The sequence below is a fragment of the Hyla sarda genome, chromosome 8 (assembly GCF_029499605.1).
Source record: "Hyla sarda isolate aHylSar1 chromosome 8, aHylSar1.hap1, whole genome shotgun sequence".
Lineage (NCBI taxonomy): Eukaryota > Metazoa > Chordata > Amphibia > Anura > Hylidae > Hyla > Hyla sarda.
The window spans coordinates 229184661-229205472 of NC_079196.1; the positions used below are offsets into that span (position 1 = coordinate 229184661).

The following is a 20812-nucleotide window of genomic DNA, read 5'->3' on the forward strand; positions in this document are numbered from 1 at the left end:
TTTGTCTGATCTCTGCCTCACCTCTGCCTGATCTCTGCCTCACCTCTGCCTTATTTCTGCCTCACCTCTGCCTGATCTCTGCCTCACCTCTGCCCGATCTCTACTTCACCTCTGCCTGAGGGTTCAGACCGGCGGCAGCACAGATGCACACAGGATCTCTATCCAAGCTCTACAGCACTAAACCAAGCATTCCCTTGGGCACTGTAAGTGGACCTGAGGAAGGCATGAGTCCATGCCGAAACGCGTTGTCCCCATTTTACCAATAAAAATATTTTATTGTCCTGTGCTGCTTGAGTCCTCGCTTTATGTTTTAGTTGTGCAGCACCTCCGCCAAACCTGCTTTTTTCTGCCTCATCTGTCCTCAATTATTATCGGTCCCCAATATTGGGGTCCGATACCGGTAGGAGCGCAGCAGCCAACCATCGTTATTGACCCATCTCGTGCCAACCGTTGCACCAACCAACTGAAGGTTATACAAGGTGGGTATCTCACTTTGGTGTGGTGAAGGGCACACACCAGCACATAACCCTCATCAGGGAGTGCCCCCTGTGTTTTTTATCCTTCTACAAGTATCCCGGAGAGGAGACCATGGCAGGGTTGTCTGCAGGGGGTCCCTCATCTGAAAGGACTGGGTGTAGACAGTGTGGTGTCCCAGTACAGAACACGGTTCTGTACAGTCCTTAAGTCCCCTCAGGTAAAGTCCCTCAGGTTCATAGGGCTCTCCTGCAGGCTCCTCCCTAAATCATATGGTATTCTATTGTATAATTATGTACCTGTAATGTAAGTATTGTACAGTGAATGTAAACTGTATATAAAGGTTATTAGGATATTTACCTTGTATAGGACCGTCTTAAGGTCATGTGATATGTCATGTGCTGTGTAATCACATGATACACCCAGAGTTCCATGGGCACAGGTAACCAGGCAACCAGCTACCAATGGGCTTTAGTCCCGCCCCCTGATATATAAGGGCCTGTAGTCTCTATTCTCGCTCTTTTATCTCCTGGACATTAAAGCACAAGTCCTGTCCAGTATATCGAGGCCAAAGCCTATAAACCTGCAGCCACATCTAATCTGTTTGCTTATGTCTTCCTTTTTTTTAGTACTTTTTTCTTTACTTTTTTTTTGCTTATGTGTGACTTATTTATCATCTGCTTTCAGCCTGTTGATAATTTTCTTTCACGTAAGCAATTTCTTCTTTTTTACGTTGGTAGTAGCCTTTTCTGCTCCATGTTTGAGCTGGAGTAAATTTTGTCAATTTTTAACCTTGTTGCGACTTTTTTTTGCGCAGTTGCGACTGTCGCAGTTAATAAATACCTGACTACCCGTAGTCCATTTAAAATTATTACTTCGTAGTTAAGTTTTTGAAAACTTGCTTTTCTCGCTTTCCAGTCAAAATGTCGCACGAAAAATCGCGTAGTCGCAGGTGCGACATTTTTGCGACATTTTTAGTAGAGAAAAACTAAATCGCTTGATAAATGCCTGTCAATATATATAAATGTGCATCGGCGCTCTAATAAAAAAAACCTATAAATAGTAATAAAGGATCACTTACTAAAATCCTGATGGGGAGTGTACTCAGAATCTCTGCCCAGAAGGAAGTTCTTGTGTCCACTTAAAAATCCTGCAAAGCTGTAAATCCGTGTCCTTGATAGTACGGAGCTTGTCCCGTTATACTTGCTTTTTCTGCTTGGAGTAGTTTACAGACGTCCATGGTTCCAGTCAGCCTATTAGCCGGGAGATCTGCCCCGGCCGGTGGCGTCTCACCGGCTTGCTGTACTGTTGGTGGATTACGGAGTGCTGTGACCTAGCGCTGCGAGTGACATCACTACTACAGGGAGAGCGCAAAGCCAAAAAGCATCTAACGCGTTTCGGAAAGTAACGCTTTCCTTCATCAGAGATGGATTATCCTCCTGATGAAGGAAAGCGTTACATTCCGAAACGCGTTAGATGCTTTTTGGCTTTGCGCTCTCCCTGTAGTAGTGACGTCACTCGCAGCGCTAGGTCACAGCACTCCGTAATCCACTAACAGTACAGCAAGCCGGTGAGACGCCACCGGCCGGGGCAAATCTCCCGGCTAATAGGCTGACTGGAACCACGAACTTCGGTAAATTACTCCAAGCAGAAAAAGCAAGTATAACGGGACAAGCTCCGTACTATCAAGGACACGGATTTACAGCTTTGCAGGATTTTTAAGTGGAGACAAGAACTTCCTTCTGGGCAGAGATTCTGAGTACACTCCCCATCAGGATTTTAGTAAGTGAGCCTCTATTACTATTTATATTTTTTTTTTATTAGAGCGCCGATGCACATTTATATATATATATTGTTTGTAAAGACTTTTTAATGCCTTCTCCAAGTAAAAGTTCAAGTTGCATCAAATCCCTGCTTTGGACTCTCATTCATCACATGCAGGTTTAGGGCTGGTTGTCGGCGGTGCCCTACACCAAACAACCACATCCTGGCGTCACGAAAACTAGGGGTTAACAACATCCTGCCCCAGGGGTTCATACCTTCCGACCCCACCACTCACTGCAACACCCCCTGGTCACCACAACAGCAGCTCATTGAAGTTAAGAACCATGACTCTCTCTATGGAGCACTGTTGCAAAACTACATCTCCCAGCATGCCCGGACAGCCAAAGGCTGTCCGGGCATGCTGGGAGTTGTAGTTTTGCAACAGCTGGGGGGCACAGTGCTTGATAAACACTGATCCATTAGGTGTTGTTCATGTTTTATGTAGAATTTTAAGTGCATTTCCCTTGTCTGGCCACAAGGTGTGCTAGTGAGCTGATATGTTCATGACCATCCCCGCCTCTATTGAGTCATTTATACTACAAAACACAACAGCTCCCCTAGTGGTAAAATTATTCATTGCAATTAATTGCTGTAACTTTGTAATGTTTTATTCTAGGATGGAGGAGACTTTTCGTCTATTTCGGTTGAGCTCCATCTTGACCATCTTATATTTATTGTTATGTTTTTCTGTAGGATATATTGATGTCCATATCTTTCATTTTCCTTATGTGATTTGTAGATATTCCAACAGATTATTTGTCCTGTTGGTGGTGGTGACCTGGCTACAAAACATCTTGTACCGGTCAAGAACATCATCATCCGACCCCCTATTCAGCGGAGATGGAACCAGTGGGGACTTGGTTGCTGTAGAACTGGAGAGTCCTGTGACCTCCAACCCTGAACCAGAAGTTCCCGAATGGGAAGCTGTGATGGCTGACTGGTGGGTTAATACTGATGATCACGGTAAGTAGGAGGCAATATATTGAGATAAATGAGCTTTTGTTCATCTCTAACTGGCTCTACCTCGATATAAGGTGGAAGTTTCAACCGATTCTCCATATGTTTGGATGGGATTTCTTGGTAAAATAAAAAATAAAAAATAGTCCTTATTACGGAATGAGAAGTGTCACCCAGAACCCTCGTCTATTAGACAGAAGGGAGATGGATTACAAAGACCATGGAGGCAATTTATCAATGTTGACCATTGTTGACCTGACTACAAAACATCTTGTACCGGTCAAGAACATCATCATCCGACCCCCTATTCAGCGGAGATGGAACCAGTGGGGACTTGGTTGCTCTGGAACTGGAGAGTCCTGTGACCTCCAACCCTGAACCAGAAATTCCCGAATGGGAAGCTGTGATGGCTGACTGGTGGGTTAATACTGATGATCACGGTAAGTAGGAGGCAATATATTGAGATAAATGAGCTTTTGTTCATCTCTAACTGGCTCTACCTCGATATAAGGTGGAAGTTTCAACCGATTCTCCATATGTTTGGATGGGATTTCTTGGTAAAATAAAAAATAAAAAATAGTCCTTATTACGGAATGAGAAGTGTCATCCAGAACCCTCGTCTATTAGACAGAAGGGAGATGGATTACAAAGACCACGGAGGCAATTTATCAATGTTGACCATTGGTAACCTGACTACAAAACATCTTGTGCCGGTCAAGAACATCATCATCCAAACCCCCTATTCAGCCTACATGGAACCAGTGGGGACTGTCACGATGCCGGCTGGCAGGAGATGGATCCTCTGTGCCAGAGAGGGATTGGCGTGGACCGTGCTAGTGGACTGGTTCTAAGTTACTACTGGTGTTCACCAGAGCCCGCCGCAAAGCGGGATGGTCTTGCTGCGGCGGTAGTAACCAGGTCGTATCCACTAGCAACGGCTCAACCTCTCTGACTGCTGAAGATAGGCGCGGTACAAGGGAGTAGACAAAAGCAAGGTCGGACGTAGCAGAAGGTCGGGGCAGGCAGCAAGGATCGTAGTCAGGGGCAACGGCAGGAGGTCTGGAACACAGGCTAGGAACACACAAGGGAACGATTTCACTAGGCACAAGGGCAACAAGATCCGGCGAGGGAGTGCAGGAGAAGTGAGGTATACATAGGGAGTGCACAGGTGAAGACACTAATTGGAACCACTGCGCCAATCAGTGGCGCAGTGGCCCTTTAAATCACAGAGACACGGCGCGCGCGCGCCCTAGGGAGCGGGGCCGCGCGCGCCGGGACAGGACCGAGGGAGAGCGAGTCAGGTACGGAAGCCGGGGTGCGCATCGCGAGCGGGCGCCACCCGCATCGCGAATCGCATCCCGGCTGGAGGCGGTATCGCAGCGCACCCGGTCAGTGGATCTGACCGGGGCGCTGCCGTAGCGAGGATGTTGCGAGCGCTCCGGGGAGGAGCGGGGACCCGGAGCGCTCGGCGTAACAGTACCCCCCCCCCCCCTTGGGTCTCCCCCTCTTCTTAGAGCCTGAGAACCTGAGGACCAGACTTTTATCTAGGATATTGTCCTCAGGTTCCCAGGATCTCTCTTCAGGACCACAGCCCTCCCAGTCCACTAAAAAAAAAGTTTTTCCTCTGACCTTTTTGGAGGCCAGTATCTCCTTTACGGTGAAGATGTCTGAAGAACCGGAGACAGGAGTAGGAGAAATAAGTTTGGGAGAGAAACGGTTGATGATGAGTGGTTTAAGAAGAGAGACATGAAAGGCATTAGGAATACGAAGAGAAGGAGGAAGAAGAAGTTTGTAAGAGACAGGATTAATTTGGCACAAGATTTTGAAAGGACCAAGATAGCGTGGTCCCAATTTGTAGCTGGGAACACGGAAGCGGACATATTTAGCGGAGAGCCATACCTTGTCTCCGGGAGAAAAAATGGGGGGAGCTCTTCTTTTCTTATCAGCAAACTTCTTCATGCGTGATGAAGCCTGTAAGAGAGAATTTTGGGTCTCTTTCCATATGGTGGAAAGATCACGAGTTATTTCATCCACAGCGGGCAAACCAGAGGGCAAGGGAGTAGGGAGGGGGGGAAGAGGGTGACGGCCGTACACCACGAAAAATGGGGATTTGGAAGAAGATTCAGAGACTCTGAAGTTATACGAGAATTCGGCCCAAGGTAGAAGATCTGCCCAGTCATCCTGGCGGGAGGAAACAAAATGCCGTAAATAATCACCCAGGACCTTGTTTAATTCTTTCTACTTGCCCATTGGATTGAGGATGATAAGCAGAAGAAAAGTTTAATTTAATCTTGAGTTGTTTACAGAGAGCCCTCCAGAATTTTGACACGAATTGGACGCCTCTATCCGAGACGATCTGCGTGGGCAACCCGTGAAGACGAAAAATGTGTACAAAAAATTGTTTAGCCAACTGAGGCGCTGAAGGAAGACCAGGAAGAGGAATAAAATGTGCCATCTTGGAAAATCGATCAACGACCACCCAAACAACAGTGTTGCCACGGGATGGGGGTAAGTCTGTAATAAAGTCCATACCAATCAGAGACCAAGGCTGTTCGGGGACAGGCAGAGGATGAAGAAGACCAGCAGGCTTCTGGCGAGGAGTCTTATCCCGGGCACAGACAGTGCAGGCCCGCACAAAATCAACAACATCCGTTTCCAGAGTCGGCCACCAATAGAAACGAGAGATGAGTTGCAAGGATTTCTTGATGCCCGCATGGCCTGCGAGATGGGAGGAGTGACCCCATTTGAGGATTCCGAGGCGTTGGCGTGGAGAGACGAAGGTCTTCCCTGGAGGAGTTTGCCTGATGGAGGCTGGAGAAGTGGAGATCAGGCAGTCAGGAGGAATGATGTGTTGCGGAGAGAGCTCTACTTCCGAGGCATCCGAGGAACGAGAGAGAGCATCGGCCCTAATGTTCTTATCGGCAGGCCGAAAGTGAATTTCAAAATTAAACCGGGCAAAGAACAGAGACCACCTGGCCTGGCGAGGGTTCAGCCGTTGGGCAGACTGGAGATAGGAGAGATTCTTGTGATCGGTGTAAATAATAACTGGAAATTTTGATCCCTCCAGCAGATGCCTCCATTCCTCAAGTGCTAATTTAATGGCCAGTAGCTCTCGATCCCCGATGGAGTAGTTCCTCTCCGCCGGAGAGAAGGTCCTAGAAAAAAAACCACAAGTAACAGCATGCCCAGAAGAATTTTTTTGTAGAAGAACCGCTCCAGCTCCTACTGAGGAGGCATCAACCTCCAATAGGAAGGGTTTAGATGGGTCAGGTCTGGAGAGCACGGGAGCAGAAGAAAAGGCAGACTTGAGCCGTTTAAAGGCGTCTTCCGCTTGAGGAGGCCATGACTTAGGATTGGCATTCTTCTTGGTTAAAGCCACGATAGGAGCCACAATGGTGGAAAAATGTGGAATAAATTGTCTGTAATAATTGGCGAACCCCAAAAAACATTGGATAGCACGGAGTCCGGAGAGGCGTGGCCAATCTAAGACGGCAGAGAGTTTGTCTGGGTCCATTTGTAGTCCCTGGCCAGAGACCAAGTATCCTAGGAAAGGAAGAGATTGACATTCAAACAGACATTTCTCCATTTTGGCATAGAGTTGATTGTCCCGAAGTCTCTGAAGAACCATGCGGACATGCTGGCGGTGTTCTTCTAGGTTGGCAGAAAAAATCAGAATATCGTCCAGATACACAACAACACAGGAATATAAGAGATCACGAAAAATTTCATTAACAAAGTCTTGGAAGACGGCAGGGGCGTTGCACAGGCCAAAGGGCATGACCAGATACTCAAAGTGTCCATCTCTAGTGTTAAATGCCGTTTTCCATTCGTCCCCCTCCCTAATGCGGATGAGATTATAAGCACCTCTTAAGTCCAGTTTGGTAAAGATGTGGGCACCTTGGAGGCGATCAAAAAGTTCAGAGATAAGAGGTAGAGGGTAGCGGTTCTTTACCGTGATTTTATTAAGTCCGCGGTAGTCAATGCAAGGACGTAGGGAGCCATCTTTTTTTGGACACAAAGAAAAATCCAGCTCCGGCAGGAGAGGAGGATTTGCGGATAAACCCCTTTTTTAAATTTTCCTGGATGTACTCGGACATAGCAAGAGTCTCTGGGGCGGACAGAGGATAAATTCTGCCCCGGGGTGGAGTAGTGCCCGGGAGGAGGTCAATAGGACAGTCATAAGGCCTGTGAGGAGGCAAAGTCTCAGCTTGTTTCTTGCAAAATACGTCAGCATAGTCCATATAGGCCTTAGGGAGACCGGTTACAGGGGGAACCACAGGGTCACGGCAGGGAGTACTGGGAACCGGTTTAAGGCAGTCCTTGAAACAAGAGGTACCCCAGCCCTTGATCTCCCCTGTGGACCAATCCAGGGTTGGGGAATGGCGTTGAAGCATTGGTAGTCCAAGGAGAATTTCGGAAGTGCAATTGGGGAGGACCAAAAATTCAATTTTTTCATGATGAAGTTCGATGCACATTAGGAGGGGCTCCGTGCGGTAATGTATGGTACAGTCCAATCTTTCATTGTTAACACAATTGATGTAGAGGGGTCTGGCGAGACTGGTTACCGGGATGTTGAACCTGTTGATGAGAGAGGCCAAAATAAAGTTTCCTGCAGATCCGGAATCCAAGAAGGCCATAGTAGAGAAGGAGAAGGTAGATGCAGATATCCGCACAGGCACAGTAAGACGTGGAGAAGCAGAGTTGACATCAAGGACTGTCTCACCTTTGTGCGGAGTCAGCGTGCGTCTTTCCAGGCGGGGAGGACGGATAGGACAATCCTTCAGGAAGTGTTCGGTACCGGCACAGTACAGGCAGAGATTCTCCATGCGGCGTCGTGTCCTCTCTTGAGGTGTCAGGCGAGACCGGTCAACTTGCATAGCCTCCACGACGGGAGGCACAGGAACGGATTGCAGAGGACCAGAGGAGAGAGGAGCCGGGGAGAAAAAACGCCTCGTGCGAACAAAGTCCATATCCTGGCGGAGCTCCTGACGCCTTTCGGAAAAACGCATGTCAATGCGAGTGGCTAGATGAATGAGTTCATGTAGGTTAGCAGGAATTTCTCGTGCGGCCAGAACATCTTTAATGTTGCTGGATAGGCCTTTTTTAAAGGTCGCGCAGAGGGCCTCATTATTCCAGGATAGTTCAGAAGCAAGAGTACGGAATTGTATGGCGTACTCGCCAACGGAAGAATTACCCTGGACCAGGTTCAGCAGGGCAGTCTCAGCAGAAGAGGCTCGGGCAGGTTCCTCAAAGACACTACGAATTTCCGAGAAGAAGGAGTGTACAGAGGCAGTGACGGGGTCATTGCGGTCCCAGAGCGGTGTGGCCCATGACAGAGCTTTTCCAGACAGAAGGCTGACTACGAAAGCCACCTTAGACCTTTCAGTAGGAAACTGGTCCGACATCATCTCCAAGTGCAGGGAACATTGTGAAAGAAAGCCACGGCAAAACTTAGAGTCCCCATCAAATTTATCCGGCAAGGATAGTCGTAGGCCTGAAGCGGCCACTCGCTGCGGAGGAGGTGCAGGAGCTGGCGGAGGAGATGATTGCTGAAGCTGTGGTAGTAGCTGCTGTAGCATCACGGTCAGTTGAGACAGCTGGTGGCCTTGTTGCGCTATCTGTTGTGACTGCTGGGCGACCACCGTGATGAGGTCGGCGACAACTGGCAGAGGTACTTCAGCGGGATCCATGGCCGGATCTACTGTCACGATGCCGGCTGGCAGGAGGTGGATCCTCTGTGCCAGAGAGGGATTGGCGTGGACCGTGCTAGTGGACCGGTTCTAAGTTACTACTGGTGTTCACCAGAGCCCGCCGCAAAGCGGGATGGTCTTGCTGCGGCGGTAGTAACCAGGTCGTATCCACTAGCAACGGCTCAACCTCTCTGACTGCTGAAGATAGGCGCGGTACAAGGGAGTAGACAAAAGCAAGGTCGGACGTAGCAGAAGGTCGGGGCAGGCAGCAAGGATCGTAGTCAGGGGCAACGGCAGGAGGTCTGGAACACAGGCTAGGAACACACAAGGGAACGCTTTCACTAGGCACAAGGGCAACAAGATCCGGCGAGGGAGTGCAGGGGAAGTGAGGTATACATAGGGAGTGCACAGGTGAAGACACTAATTGGAACCACTGCGCCAATCAGTGGCGCAGTGGCCCTTTAAATCGCAGAGACCCGGCGCGCGCGCGCCCTAGGGAGCGGGGCCGCGCGCGCCGGGACAGGACCAAGGGAGAGCGAGTCAGGTACGGAAGCCGGGGTGCGCATCGCGAGCGGGCGCCACCCGCATCGCGAATCGCATCCCGGCTGGAGGCGGTATCGCAGCGCACCCGGTCAGTGGATCTGACCGGGGCGCTGCCGTAGCGAGGATGTTGCGAGCGCTCCGGGGAGGAGCGGGGACCCGGAGCGCTCGGCGTAACAGGGACTTGGCCGTTCTTGAAATGGAGCATCCTGTTACCTTCGATAACAATATCTAACCAATCTCCCTTTCAACTCTGAATCAGGAATTTCTGAATGGGAAGCTGTGCTGATTGATCGTTGGGGTAACATCGATGATCATGGTGAGTAGGAGCAATATATTGAGATATATGAGCTTTGGTTCATCTCTAACTGGTTCTACCTCCATATAAGGTGGAAGTTTTGATTGGCTCTCCATATGTTTGTGAGCGGTTTCGTGGTAAAAACAACAAAACTAAAACTTTCCTTATTACGGGAGAAGTGTCACCCAGGGATTTGTCATAATTGTGATGATTATGGTTACAGCTCATTAAACCCCCAATTACTATGATTTGGGGAGCGATCTCATCTGCTGGTGTTGGTCAACTATGTTTCATTAAAGGGGTACTCCATCCCTAAACATCTTATCCCCTATCCAAAGGATAGGGGGATAAGATGTCTGATCGCGGGGCTCCCACCGCTGGTTACCCTGCAATCTCCCTGCTGCACACGGCATTTGTGTAGAGCATTGGGTGCAGTGCCGGAGGCTCGCGACATCACAGCTGCCCCCGACTCGGGATGTCACAGCCATGCCCCCTCAATGCAAGTCTATTTATGGGCGGAGTACCCCTTTAAGTTCAGGGTCAATACATGCGTCTACCAGGAGATTTTAGGGCACTTCTTGCTTCCTTCCGTAGACGAGTTGCATTCCTGAAATAAATGAACTTTTGCACGATATTCAAATTTTTCGAGTTTAACCTGTATATAGGTATTCTCAGTTAAGACATACATGGTTTGTGTAGTTTCATACCATAAATGTAAAGGTGGAGAAATCCCTGTTGTTTACCTATAATATTAGTTCCGGTTGTACGGCCGGGACCATCATTTTAATGTATACATTTTTGTTATCAAAATATCTGAATTGCTTGCCAGTGCTTAGTGAGAATAAATGGGAAAAAAAAAATAGGAGTAATAATGGAATAAAATGTTATCTATGATCCCTCAAGTATCCATGAATGAGGCGGCATCACTTTAATAAATAAAGCTTATCTTACTCCATGACTGGAGGGATTTTAGATGTGTACCTAGGGTAACCCATACCTTAATGACAACCACCCACATACCATCACCCTCCAACCACCACCTTTCCCATAAAGACATACCATGGTTGGAGAAAATTGGGCTTTCTAACCCATTTATTTTAACATTATTAAATAACATTATAAATATTATAAATAACCATATTAACAATATCAACATATATACATAAAATAACTGACAAAAAGGGTCCCTGGAGGTCTCAAATATTCCAAGTGTCACCAAAACCAAAGGCCCTAAATATTCACTTACCCTTGGCCACAACTCCCTGACCCAAGGGCACCCACTTTGTGTAGTGCCTATCACCTTCAAAAACTCCTGGGGCCCATTAACCACCACCAGGAGGCCCATTCCAGCTGTACCATTTCTCTTCCATTTCCATACTCTTAATAATATATTTTAACCATTACCACCTCCAAGGACCCTAAACCTGCCAAAGAGAGAGAAACCTCACAAACTTTCATCCCGCCACACCTGAACAGCAGTCTCAATTCCTTCCTGCAACGCAAGAGCCCACATATCCATTCAATCTCATTCAAATACACACCATCACGTGCCAAAAACTCAACCTGCTCACCCTCCAACTCCACATGCCGAACAACAATCCCTCCATTACGCCTAACAAAGCAGCCCACCTCCTTGTTCAATTTCACCCTTGCCTTGTTCAAACGTGCCACTGACTGAGCATGACACCACTCCCGCCTAGCCACCATGTCTGACCACACCACCACCAGACCAGGGAAGGTGGACCACAGACAGAGCAGATCCATATATCCCTAATGATCTCCCGGGATGGACACAAACTCATATCTTCAAGCCCAGCATGAAATGTAACTTTCCGCAACAACTGGCTCCACAACATGCCCCCCACACCAATCCACCTCAGCACAGCAAAAGATCTGTCAAACCCCAATTGACAATCATCTGGCCTCACTGCAGCCCGGCATGCTCCCCTTCAGACATTCTAATGTCCAACAATCCAGACCAAATTGGGGGGGGGGGGCTGAAAAATAAAAAGGCAAAGAACAAAATTCAAGCCACCACATCCACCACCAAACTCACAACCTCAAACCATAAAACAGTCCCTCATTCCACCTACAAAAGATGAGGACGCATGTGCAGTCGGAACAGATCCGACTCCCGCCAACCAACCCGTCATATGGGATCAGCCCCCAACCCCCACCGTGCGGCCTCTGTAGTAGCCCCGATACGGAAGGAGTGGGAACTGCAATCCACCGGAACCAAACCCCTCGCTACCAGACAATTCCGAAAAACAGCCACGAACTGAAAACGGACCCATCCCTATGGACCAACAACGAACCCTGACCTTCCGTCCTCACCACCAAAAAATTCCGCAAACACTTGACCGGACACACCACTGAGCCAGACAATGCCCCTAACACCACCCAACATCCTCTCCCCACTTGATCCGTCTTCGACCGCCTGATCCGACACCACACCTCCTCCACTCTCAGCACGACATCTCCAAACAACAAACCACCATCCACAGTCCGACCACCAATTCAGACACTCGGAAGGTGCCAAAGAACGCTAGAGAAAAGGCCAAATGGAACAAGGACACTTCATAATCATCCAAACATTCCACCTCCACCCCGCTAGCCAAAAAAAACAAAAGATCAAAAGAGACGGGGTGTCGAGTATCCGCCCGAACATCCCCCCTCCTATAGCCCCGCAGAGCCCTCCTCACCAAAAAATGCTTTGTCACATCAGACAAACTCCTGGAAGCAAACCAAAACACACAAGCATACATGCGACTGTTAACAGCCGACACAGACACACCAGACCAATACAGCATACCAACAAAATACAACACCGCCACCACCCAATCAACATCACCCGAACACGCACCCAGTCTAACCAACACCCGCTCCCACTCATACCAAACCATAGAATACACCAACCATGTGCGAGCACAAAGACCTCCGGATCAACACTGCTGCCGACCCAAAATCAGGCTCCACAGCCATTCGAGACAAGGGATCCCGAACCGCTCCGCCTCCGGTGCCAGCCCACAAAACCTCTCCCGCTATGAACGAGAAAGAGAATCAGCAACAGAGTTGACTAACCCGGGAACATGAATCACAACAAACTGAGCATTCAGCAACAAACCCCGTAAAACCAGATGGTGCAACCAGTGCAACATAGGAGGAGAAGTAGACATCTGATTATTAATTGCATTCACAACGCCCATGTTGTTGCAGCGAAACCGCAGCCAACGGTCTCTTAATTGTGCACCCCAAATATCAGCACCCAGCACAATAAGAAACAACTCCAGAAGGACCAGATTTGTCACCAGCCTCTCCGATCACCAAGACTCCTACACGCCCGTACTCCACTGTTCCTGAAAAAAACGTCCCAAAACCAACTGCCCCGGATGCATCAGTGAACAACTCCAGATCACAATTCTCAACCACCTCTCACATCCAAATCAACCTCCCGTTTACACTGACAAAAAAGACTCCCACGCCTCCAAATCCTCCCTCACCTCTGCAGACAAACGCACAAAATTTAGAGGGGCCGAAACCCCTGCCGTAGCCATGACCAGTCTATTACTAAAAACTCGCCTCATAGGTAAAATACGACATATAAAATTCAACTTGCCTAACAAGGATTGCACCACCCGCAGCTGCACCTTCCTACACTGACGACACTGCACCACAGACCAGCGCAAGTCATCCAACTTATCCTCCGGAAGAAGGCACTCCGTCGCATCTGAATTGATAACGATGCCCAAAAATTTCACCACCGTCGCCGGGCCCTCCGTTTTATCCGACACCAAGAGCACCCCAATCCGCCGAGCCACCGCCTCCATAGTATGCGGCATAACTGAATAAAACCTGCGAACCTGCAGGACCCAAAAACAAAAAATCATCAATGTAATGAAGAACCGAAGACTAGATGGCAATATAAAAAAGTATCCAGCACCAGGAGGGCAGGTAAAATTTGTCTTTTATTGTGGCACCAGTAAAATAGGATACACCGGAACGTAATAGCCTACGTATTTTGGGCTGTAGCGCCCTTAGTCATGGTGGCCAGACAGCCTCCTGATTCACCACCCACTCCAAAAAACAACTAAACATCTCGAAATATGCACAAGAGATAGAACAACCCATGGGCAGACAGCAATCGACATAACACTGTCCACCCCAAAGAATCCCCAACAACTGAAAACTATCCATGTGAACCACCAACAAACGAAATGCTGCTTCCACATCTGTCTTAGCCAACAACGCCCCCTTACCAAACTTCCGCACCCACCGAACAGCCTCATCAAAAGAAATATAAGAAACCGAACAAACATATGCGGCAATGCCATCATTTATTGAAGCCCCCGCTGGGTAAGACAAATGATGGATCAACCGATATTTTCTCAGCTCCTTTTTGGGAACCAACCCCAAAGGTGAAACCACCAGATCACCAAAGGGTGGGTCCTCCAACGGTCCCGCCATCCTACCCAATGCAACTTCGCCCATAAGCCGACACAAGATTCCACCCGCCTAAACCTGACCCCCCAGCAGCACTAGGAATATGAAACCCCTTGCTAGACCCTGACTCCAACAAACGCGCCGCCGCCGCCCTATCTGAGAAACTGTGGGCCCCACCACACCTGGAGCACTCATGCTTAAATTTGCAGTCAGAGAGAAACTTACAGTATCCCTCATTGTACTGCCAACAACAGCCCCTGCGAGACCCGGCCGACAGCCCTGCTGCTGAGGAACCGCCAGCTGCCCCTGAAAAGGGCTGAAACCCGTTCCGTGGCGCAGACATCATGCCCATTCACAAGACAATATCCTTGTGGTCCCACCAGAGCGACGGCCGCACCGCCTTGCGTTGATAAAACTGTCAGTCATACCTCAACCATGCAATGCCCCCATAAACTCGATAAGCTTCCCCTACCCAGTCCAAGTAACAAAAGAGAGCTGAACAATGCTGAGGAGCCTTCTCCCCTATTTCGAAAAATTCATCTTTTCAAATCTTTTCTTTGACCTCCGGCTTCAAATGTGCCCCTAATGGGACTTCAAAGCAAACGTATAACCCCTCTCTAGCCACATCAGCCAGGCACACTTCATCAATAGGCTGAGAAGCAGCCGTCCCCTTAGAAGAAACCCCATCCGTAACAATGACCGCAGCCTTAGAAGCAACCGCCTCCTTAGAAGCAACCACATCCTTGGCAACAACCGCATCCCCAGGAGCAACCATGACCACAGAAGCAGCCGCATCCACAGAAACAGCCGCAGGCCCCACTGACCCACCGGCAACCGAAGCACTCACCCCAGAACACCAGCAGCAGACCCCCCAGCCACCACTACCATACCAGGCCACCCTCAGACACCGGAGACCCTGAAGACCCCGACCCGATAGCCCGCTGTTACAAAACCCCTAACAACTAAACTAACAAATCCCACACAGAGAAATTACCCCCCCCCCCCCCAACAGACCCCAACCCACTCCCCACATCTCCATGGACCTTTCACTCACCAGGCTGACCTGAGCCTGCTGACCCAGCAGCCGCAAGTCCAGATGTCTGCTCCCTGGAACCGCCTGCACCCATCCTCAGTGCTGCAGCAGTCTCCAGAAGGGGTCAGGCACCCGAAGAGGTCCAGACGTCCTCTGTGCCGCAGAAGAAGGCCCAGAATCCACGCTGCCAAAAGTGCTCAGATGCAGAGCGGCCTGACCGGTGCCGAACAGCAGGGGGAGATTGATGCCTGGATCTCCTCACTCTCTGCACGCACCTGTGCCCGGGAGTTGTCGGAGGTAGAAGGAAGGGGGCTGGCCCTACGCCCAGTCCGCCCCCACATTCAGGCCCACAGAAGAAGTCCTGGCCGTGCTCCTGTTCCAATCCTCAGCAGGAGGCACAGTCGTAGGCAGAACCTGGGAGCTCCAATGAGCAGGTGCCGAAGAGCCACAGCTGCTGAATTTTCCCCACCCGCTTACCGCTGCCAGGACACCCACGGCTCTGGAGGAGGGACGTCAACTGACGTAGGTGCCCGGGCGCGCAGAGCCCGACTAGGACTCCGCAACCTGCACCAAGAACAAGGAACCACCTCAGGATTGAAGCACTCTGGGGTCCTGGAACACCATTTCCCGTGCTGCCACCCAGAAGGGGGGTCCGACTGAGCACTCCTTCCGCTCCCCACCAGTTGCTGCACCTGCATCTGAAGTCAGGCCTCACTGTTAATGGCAGCCTCAGAATGAAGCTGACGCAGAAGATCTTCCACACCAGACATGGCGGTAAGTGTTACTTCTTCCTAAACTTTCCCGCCGCTGGCTAGCTCCTCTACTAAGCCCCTAAATACCACCTGATGCTCCTCCCCCTCCATGCTAGACCTCCCAATGACCCTAGCCTTCCAATCCTCCCATTTTAACCCTAACAGACCATAGTACCACTTTTTAACCCCTAGGTGCCCTAAAACTCCAGTCACACCGCTACTCCGCAAGGGATCCCCTCCGCTCCGTACGCTCCCATAACTCAGGAATAAAACAGGCTATGTGTACGATGACAAATGTCCAAAGTGTGATGAGGACGGGGCCGATCTCTTACACATGTTCTGGAATTATTATAAGACAACTGTGGGAAGATGTTATGAGCTGTGTTCAGACTATATTCTTAAAAAGTACCTGTCACAAAATAAACTTTTCAAAACTAACTCAGGCTATGTTCCCTAAGTACACCTAACACCTCTCAGAGCTTTAAAAAGCTGTGTATCTTACCTTTCTTCTTGCTCACATAGTGCAATCTCCGAGCAGGAGAAAGTGGGTGTTTCCCAGCAGGCAGGACATCACTGAAGCCTGCTGGGGGACCACTTTTGCCCTTACATCATTGCAGTGCTGTGATGAAAAAATACCTCAGGCTCTGTGAATCTTTCAGTAAGGCTCTATACATGTTTCAGTGAGGCTCTGTACATCTTTCAGTGAGGCTCTATACATGTTTCAGTGAGGCTCTATACATGTTTCAGTGAGGCTCTATACATGTTTCAGTGAGGCTCTATACATGTTTCAGTGAGGCTCTATACATGTTTCAGTGAGGCTCTATACATGTTTCAGTGAGGCTCTGCACATCTTTCAGTGAGGCTCTATACATCTTTCAGTGAGGCTCTATACATGTTTCAGTGAGGCTCTATACATGTTTCAGTGAGGCTCTGCACATCTTTCAGTGAGGCTCTATACACGTTTCAATGAGGCTCTATACATGTTTCAGTGAGGCTCTATACATGTTTCAGTGAGGCTCTGCACATCTTTCAGTGAGGCTCTGTGCATGTTTCAGTGAGGCTCTGTGCAGCTTTCAGTGAGGCTCTATACATGTTTCAGTGAGGCTCTGTGCATGTTTCAGTGAGGCTCTGTGCAGCTTTCAGTGAGGCTCTATACATGTTTCAGTGAGGCTCTGCACATCTTTCAGTGAGGCTCTGTGCATGTTTCAGTGAGGCTATGTGCATGTTTCAGTGAGGCTCTATGCATATTTTAGCGGGGCTCTGTGCAGCTTTCAGGGAGGCTCTATACATGTTTCAGTGAGGCTCTGTGCATGTTTCAGTGAGGCTCTGTGCATGTTTCAGTGTGGCTCTGTGCATGTTTCAGTGAGGCTCTGTGCATGTTTCAGTGAGGCTCTGTGCAGCTTTCAGTGATGCTCTGTGCATGTTTCAGTTAGGCTCTGTGCATGTTGCAGTGAGGCTCTGTGCAGCTTTCGGTGAGGCTCTGTGCAGCTTTCAGTGAGGCTATATACATGTTTCATTGAGGCTCTGTTCATCTTTCAGTTAGGCTCTGTGCATGTTTCAGTTAGGCTCTGTGCATGTTTCAGTGAGGCTTTGTGAAATTTTCAGTGAGGCTCTATGCAGCTGTCAATCAAGCTCAGTGCAGAGAAACACTTCCTGAGTTCGGACTCCTGCCAGGCCGGGTGGAGACTAAACTCATTATATTAATTGTGGCAGGGAACAGAACAGAGACACCTAGTGGCAAATGTTTCTATTACATTTTAAACATATTTGTTAATAATTTTAAAAGCAAATGAATGGGAAAGTGTCTGCTAATTACACAAGGAACACTACATTAAACATTTTATTTGGTGACAGGTACTCTTTAACTTACTTAACTTGCTGGGGGATAGCAGCAAAAAACATGTCCTCAAACTACAGTGTGTGATGAAAAAAAGACCTTCAACAGAACTTCAAAAACAATCTGGAAGGACCGGTTTGCCTACTTTGGAATAGACTTCAAATATGACTTAAAGTATAAACTTGTATTGTGACCTTGCAGCGGCATTATAGTGCTTGGAATGTCTTTCCTGTTGTGTGTGTGGGAGGAGAGGGGGAGGGGCTGGGCTTTTGGTAGGATCACAGGCGCACTCTTTTTTGTAGTGACAAAACTAAATTAAAAAAATTAAAAAATAAAATAAAAATGAATAAAAAATAATTAATAAAAAAAATACAAAACCTCATAAAAGATCATATTCAGTCATATAAATGGTAACAACGAAATATCACTGTCCCCCAATCATATAATAAACCCTGGAGAGGGATCCTGGGCACCATGGGAGAGAGGAGCAGAATGTACCCCTTTAAGTATTCTAACTGTTTTAGGCAAATTTCAATCTAAAGTTCCAACTAGAGATGAGTGGATTAATTGGGAATAAATCAAATCTGCTTTGAATTTCCCAAATAAATTTTAATATTGGTCAATTCCACTTTTGGAATTTGTTTTGGCCGAATTGTTGAAATAATGGCCACCATTTTAGCCATTAGAAGAAGCATTAGGGGCTACGATTAAAGGGATACTCCACCCCAAGACATCTTATCCTCTATTCAAGCGACCCCCCCCCCCCCCCCGATCTCCCTGCTGCACCCGTCATTCGTTTGGAGCGTCGGGTGCAGCACCGGAGGCTCGTGATGTCATGGCCACGCCCCCTCAATGCAAGTCTCATCGCTTTGTGCAGCTGAGACAGGTGGGTGCTGCATGAAAGATTCCGGGGGTCCCCAGTGGCGAGACCCCCTCGATCAGACATCTTATCCCCTATCCTTTGGCTTAGGTGTCTTAGGGCCAGAGTACCCCTTTAAACAGTAACTATCATGATCTTGTTATATTTTATAATCCTCCCAGGTCACCGCCCCCATCATGATAATCCACCCCCGGCCTTTATATTTATTATTTTTTTGTTTTCTACCTTGATATTGTTCTGGATTTTCTGCTCAGATTCACAGACTAGGACGCAGGCGTGATATCATCTGAAGCCATACAGGGGAGAACTTCCTCACTCACTCTGCTACACACAGCCCAGAACAGTTCAGTGTGAGATGAGCTAGGATTGGCTAAGGCTGCACACACAGCCCCTCAGCACTCCGGACTGCATTTCCTCATGTTGGACTTCTTCCAGGCCAGCAGGAGTTGGAAAAGTCCAGAATATAAGTAGAGCCCGGCACTCGCTAAGTGTGCCTGAAAAAGTGGACGATCTCTTCACATCAAAGGGTAAAGAACAGGACCCCTTTCGGCATAAGCCTACCTCTGCTGTCTAGGCTTATGCCCTAAGATGTTCTTTACCCTTTGATGTGAAGAGATCGTCCACTTTGCCGGGCTGTGCTTTTCTTATATTCACATGGCGTAGATGGAGTGATGATCTGGTCATGGTACCAGCACTGAGATGACCCACAACGATCTAACCCATGAGTATACGTAGGTCTCATCATCAGGGTCTCATCCTTACAGTCTACATAAGACTTTTAGCCTAATTTTGCTGCCCCGGTGACATCTGAGGACAATGGTGGTGGGGAATGAGGACACCTCCTACTGCTTGTGATGAGGAAGAAATGATGGATTTGAAGACTGAGTAGAGCAGAAGAGTAGAAGTCTTACATGGTGCGCGGTAAGGAGTCAGTGGTCTGGGCCTACCCAGGGTTACTTGGGACCAAGTCCTGCAACAATGATTCCCATCACCTCAGATACTTCTACATCTAAGTGGTTTCAAACTGTGGCTTCAAGGGCAACTCAAGGCGCCATCATCCTGGCATTTTATTGGTGTGTCCCCCATGGGAAGCAATCAACTAATATCACCCAAACATTGGTGCGGACCCCCTATTACCACTGCTGTGTGTGTGGAGGGACATTCCAGGGTCAGAGGCTCCACTCTATCCGTCATGACCCACCTGGGCTAGTGTGAAGAACTACAACTTCCAGGTGGGCCTCTGCATAAAGCCTGCAACCTCAGAGTGACATACACCAACAATATACCTGATTACTGGAGCCAAGATAGGCAGGAATCGGCTTAGAAGTGATGGGAGGAGAACAACGTGCCAGCCGGTAATGTATAATATATAATGTATTGTGCTTGTCCCCAGCAGTGAGTTATCTTTGTACCTGTAGGGTAAAGGAAACTCCTTCTTCAGGAATGCAGTGTACATCTGTAGCTGGAGGCGTCACCTGACCGGGCACCATCCTCGTGCTTCAGGGATAGACAACTCTCTGATAGTGACTGCCAAGAGAAACCACTAACCGTGCAACGTGACGGAAACACGACAGAGAGCTGTATCCTTATACCAGACCACACAGCTGTATACAGACAGGAACACAGAATATAATACTATCATAGGGCGGAGATGTGACTACCTCTCATATGAAGGATAGCCTTATGCTTATCTCTATCTTACATGAAGGATAGCCTTATGCCTATCTCTATCTTATATGAAGGATAGCCTTATGCCTATCTCTATCTTATATGAAGGATAGCCTTATGCCTATCTCTATCTTATATGAAGGATAGCCTTATGCCTATCTCTATCTTATATGAAGGATAGCCTTATGTCTATCTCTATCTTATATGAAGGATAGCCTTATGTCTATCTCTATCTTATATGAAGGACAGCCTTATGTATATCTCTATCTTATATGAAGGATAGCCTTATGCTTATCTCTATCTTACATGAAGGATAGCCTTATGCCTATCTCTATCTTATATGAAGGATAGCCTTATGCCTATCTCTATCTTATATGAAGGATAGCCTTATGTCTATCTCTATCTTATATGAAGGATAG

At 48.4% G+C, this 20812-nt stretch overlaps 1 protein-coding gene across 1 annotated transcript in view; it reads left to right on the forward strand.

The window, feature by feature from the left end:
- Positions 1-887: 887 nt before the first annotated feature.
- The window catches only part of LOC130285357 (serine protease 33-like), a 63030-nt gene continuing 43105 nt past the window's right edge, over positions 888-20812 (forward strand). Inside the window, exons 1-3 of the mRNA XM_056536716.1 lie at positions 888-916; positions 3038-3261; positions 9748-9804. Of these exons, the coding sequence (XP_056392691.1) occupies positions 888-916; positions 3038-3261; positions 9748-9804 (310 nt within the window). The remainder of the gene's footprint in view (positions 917-3037; positions 3262-9747; positions 9805-20812) is intronic.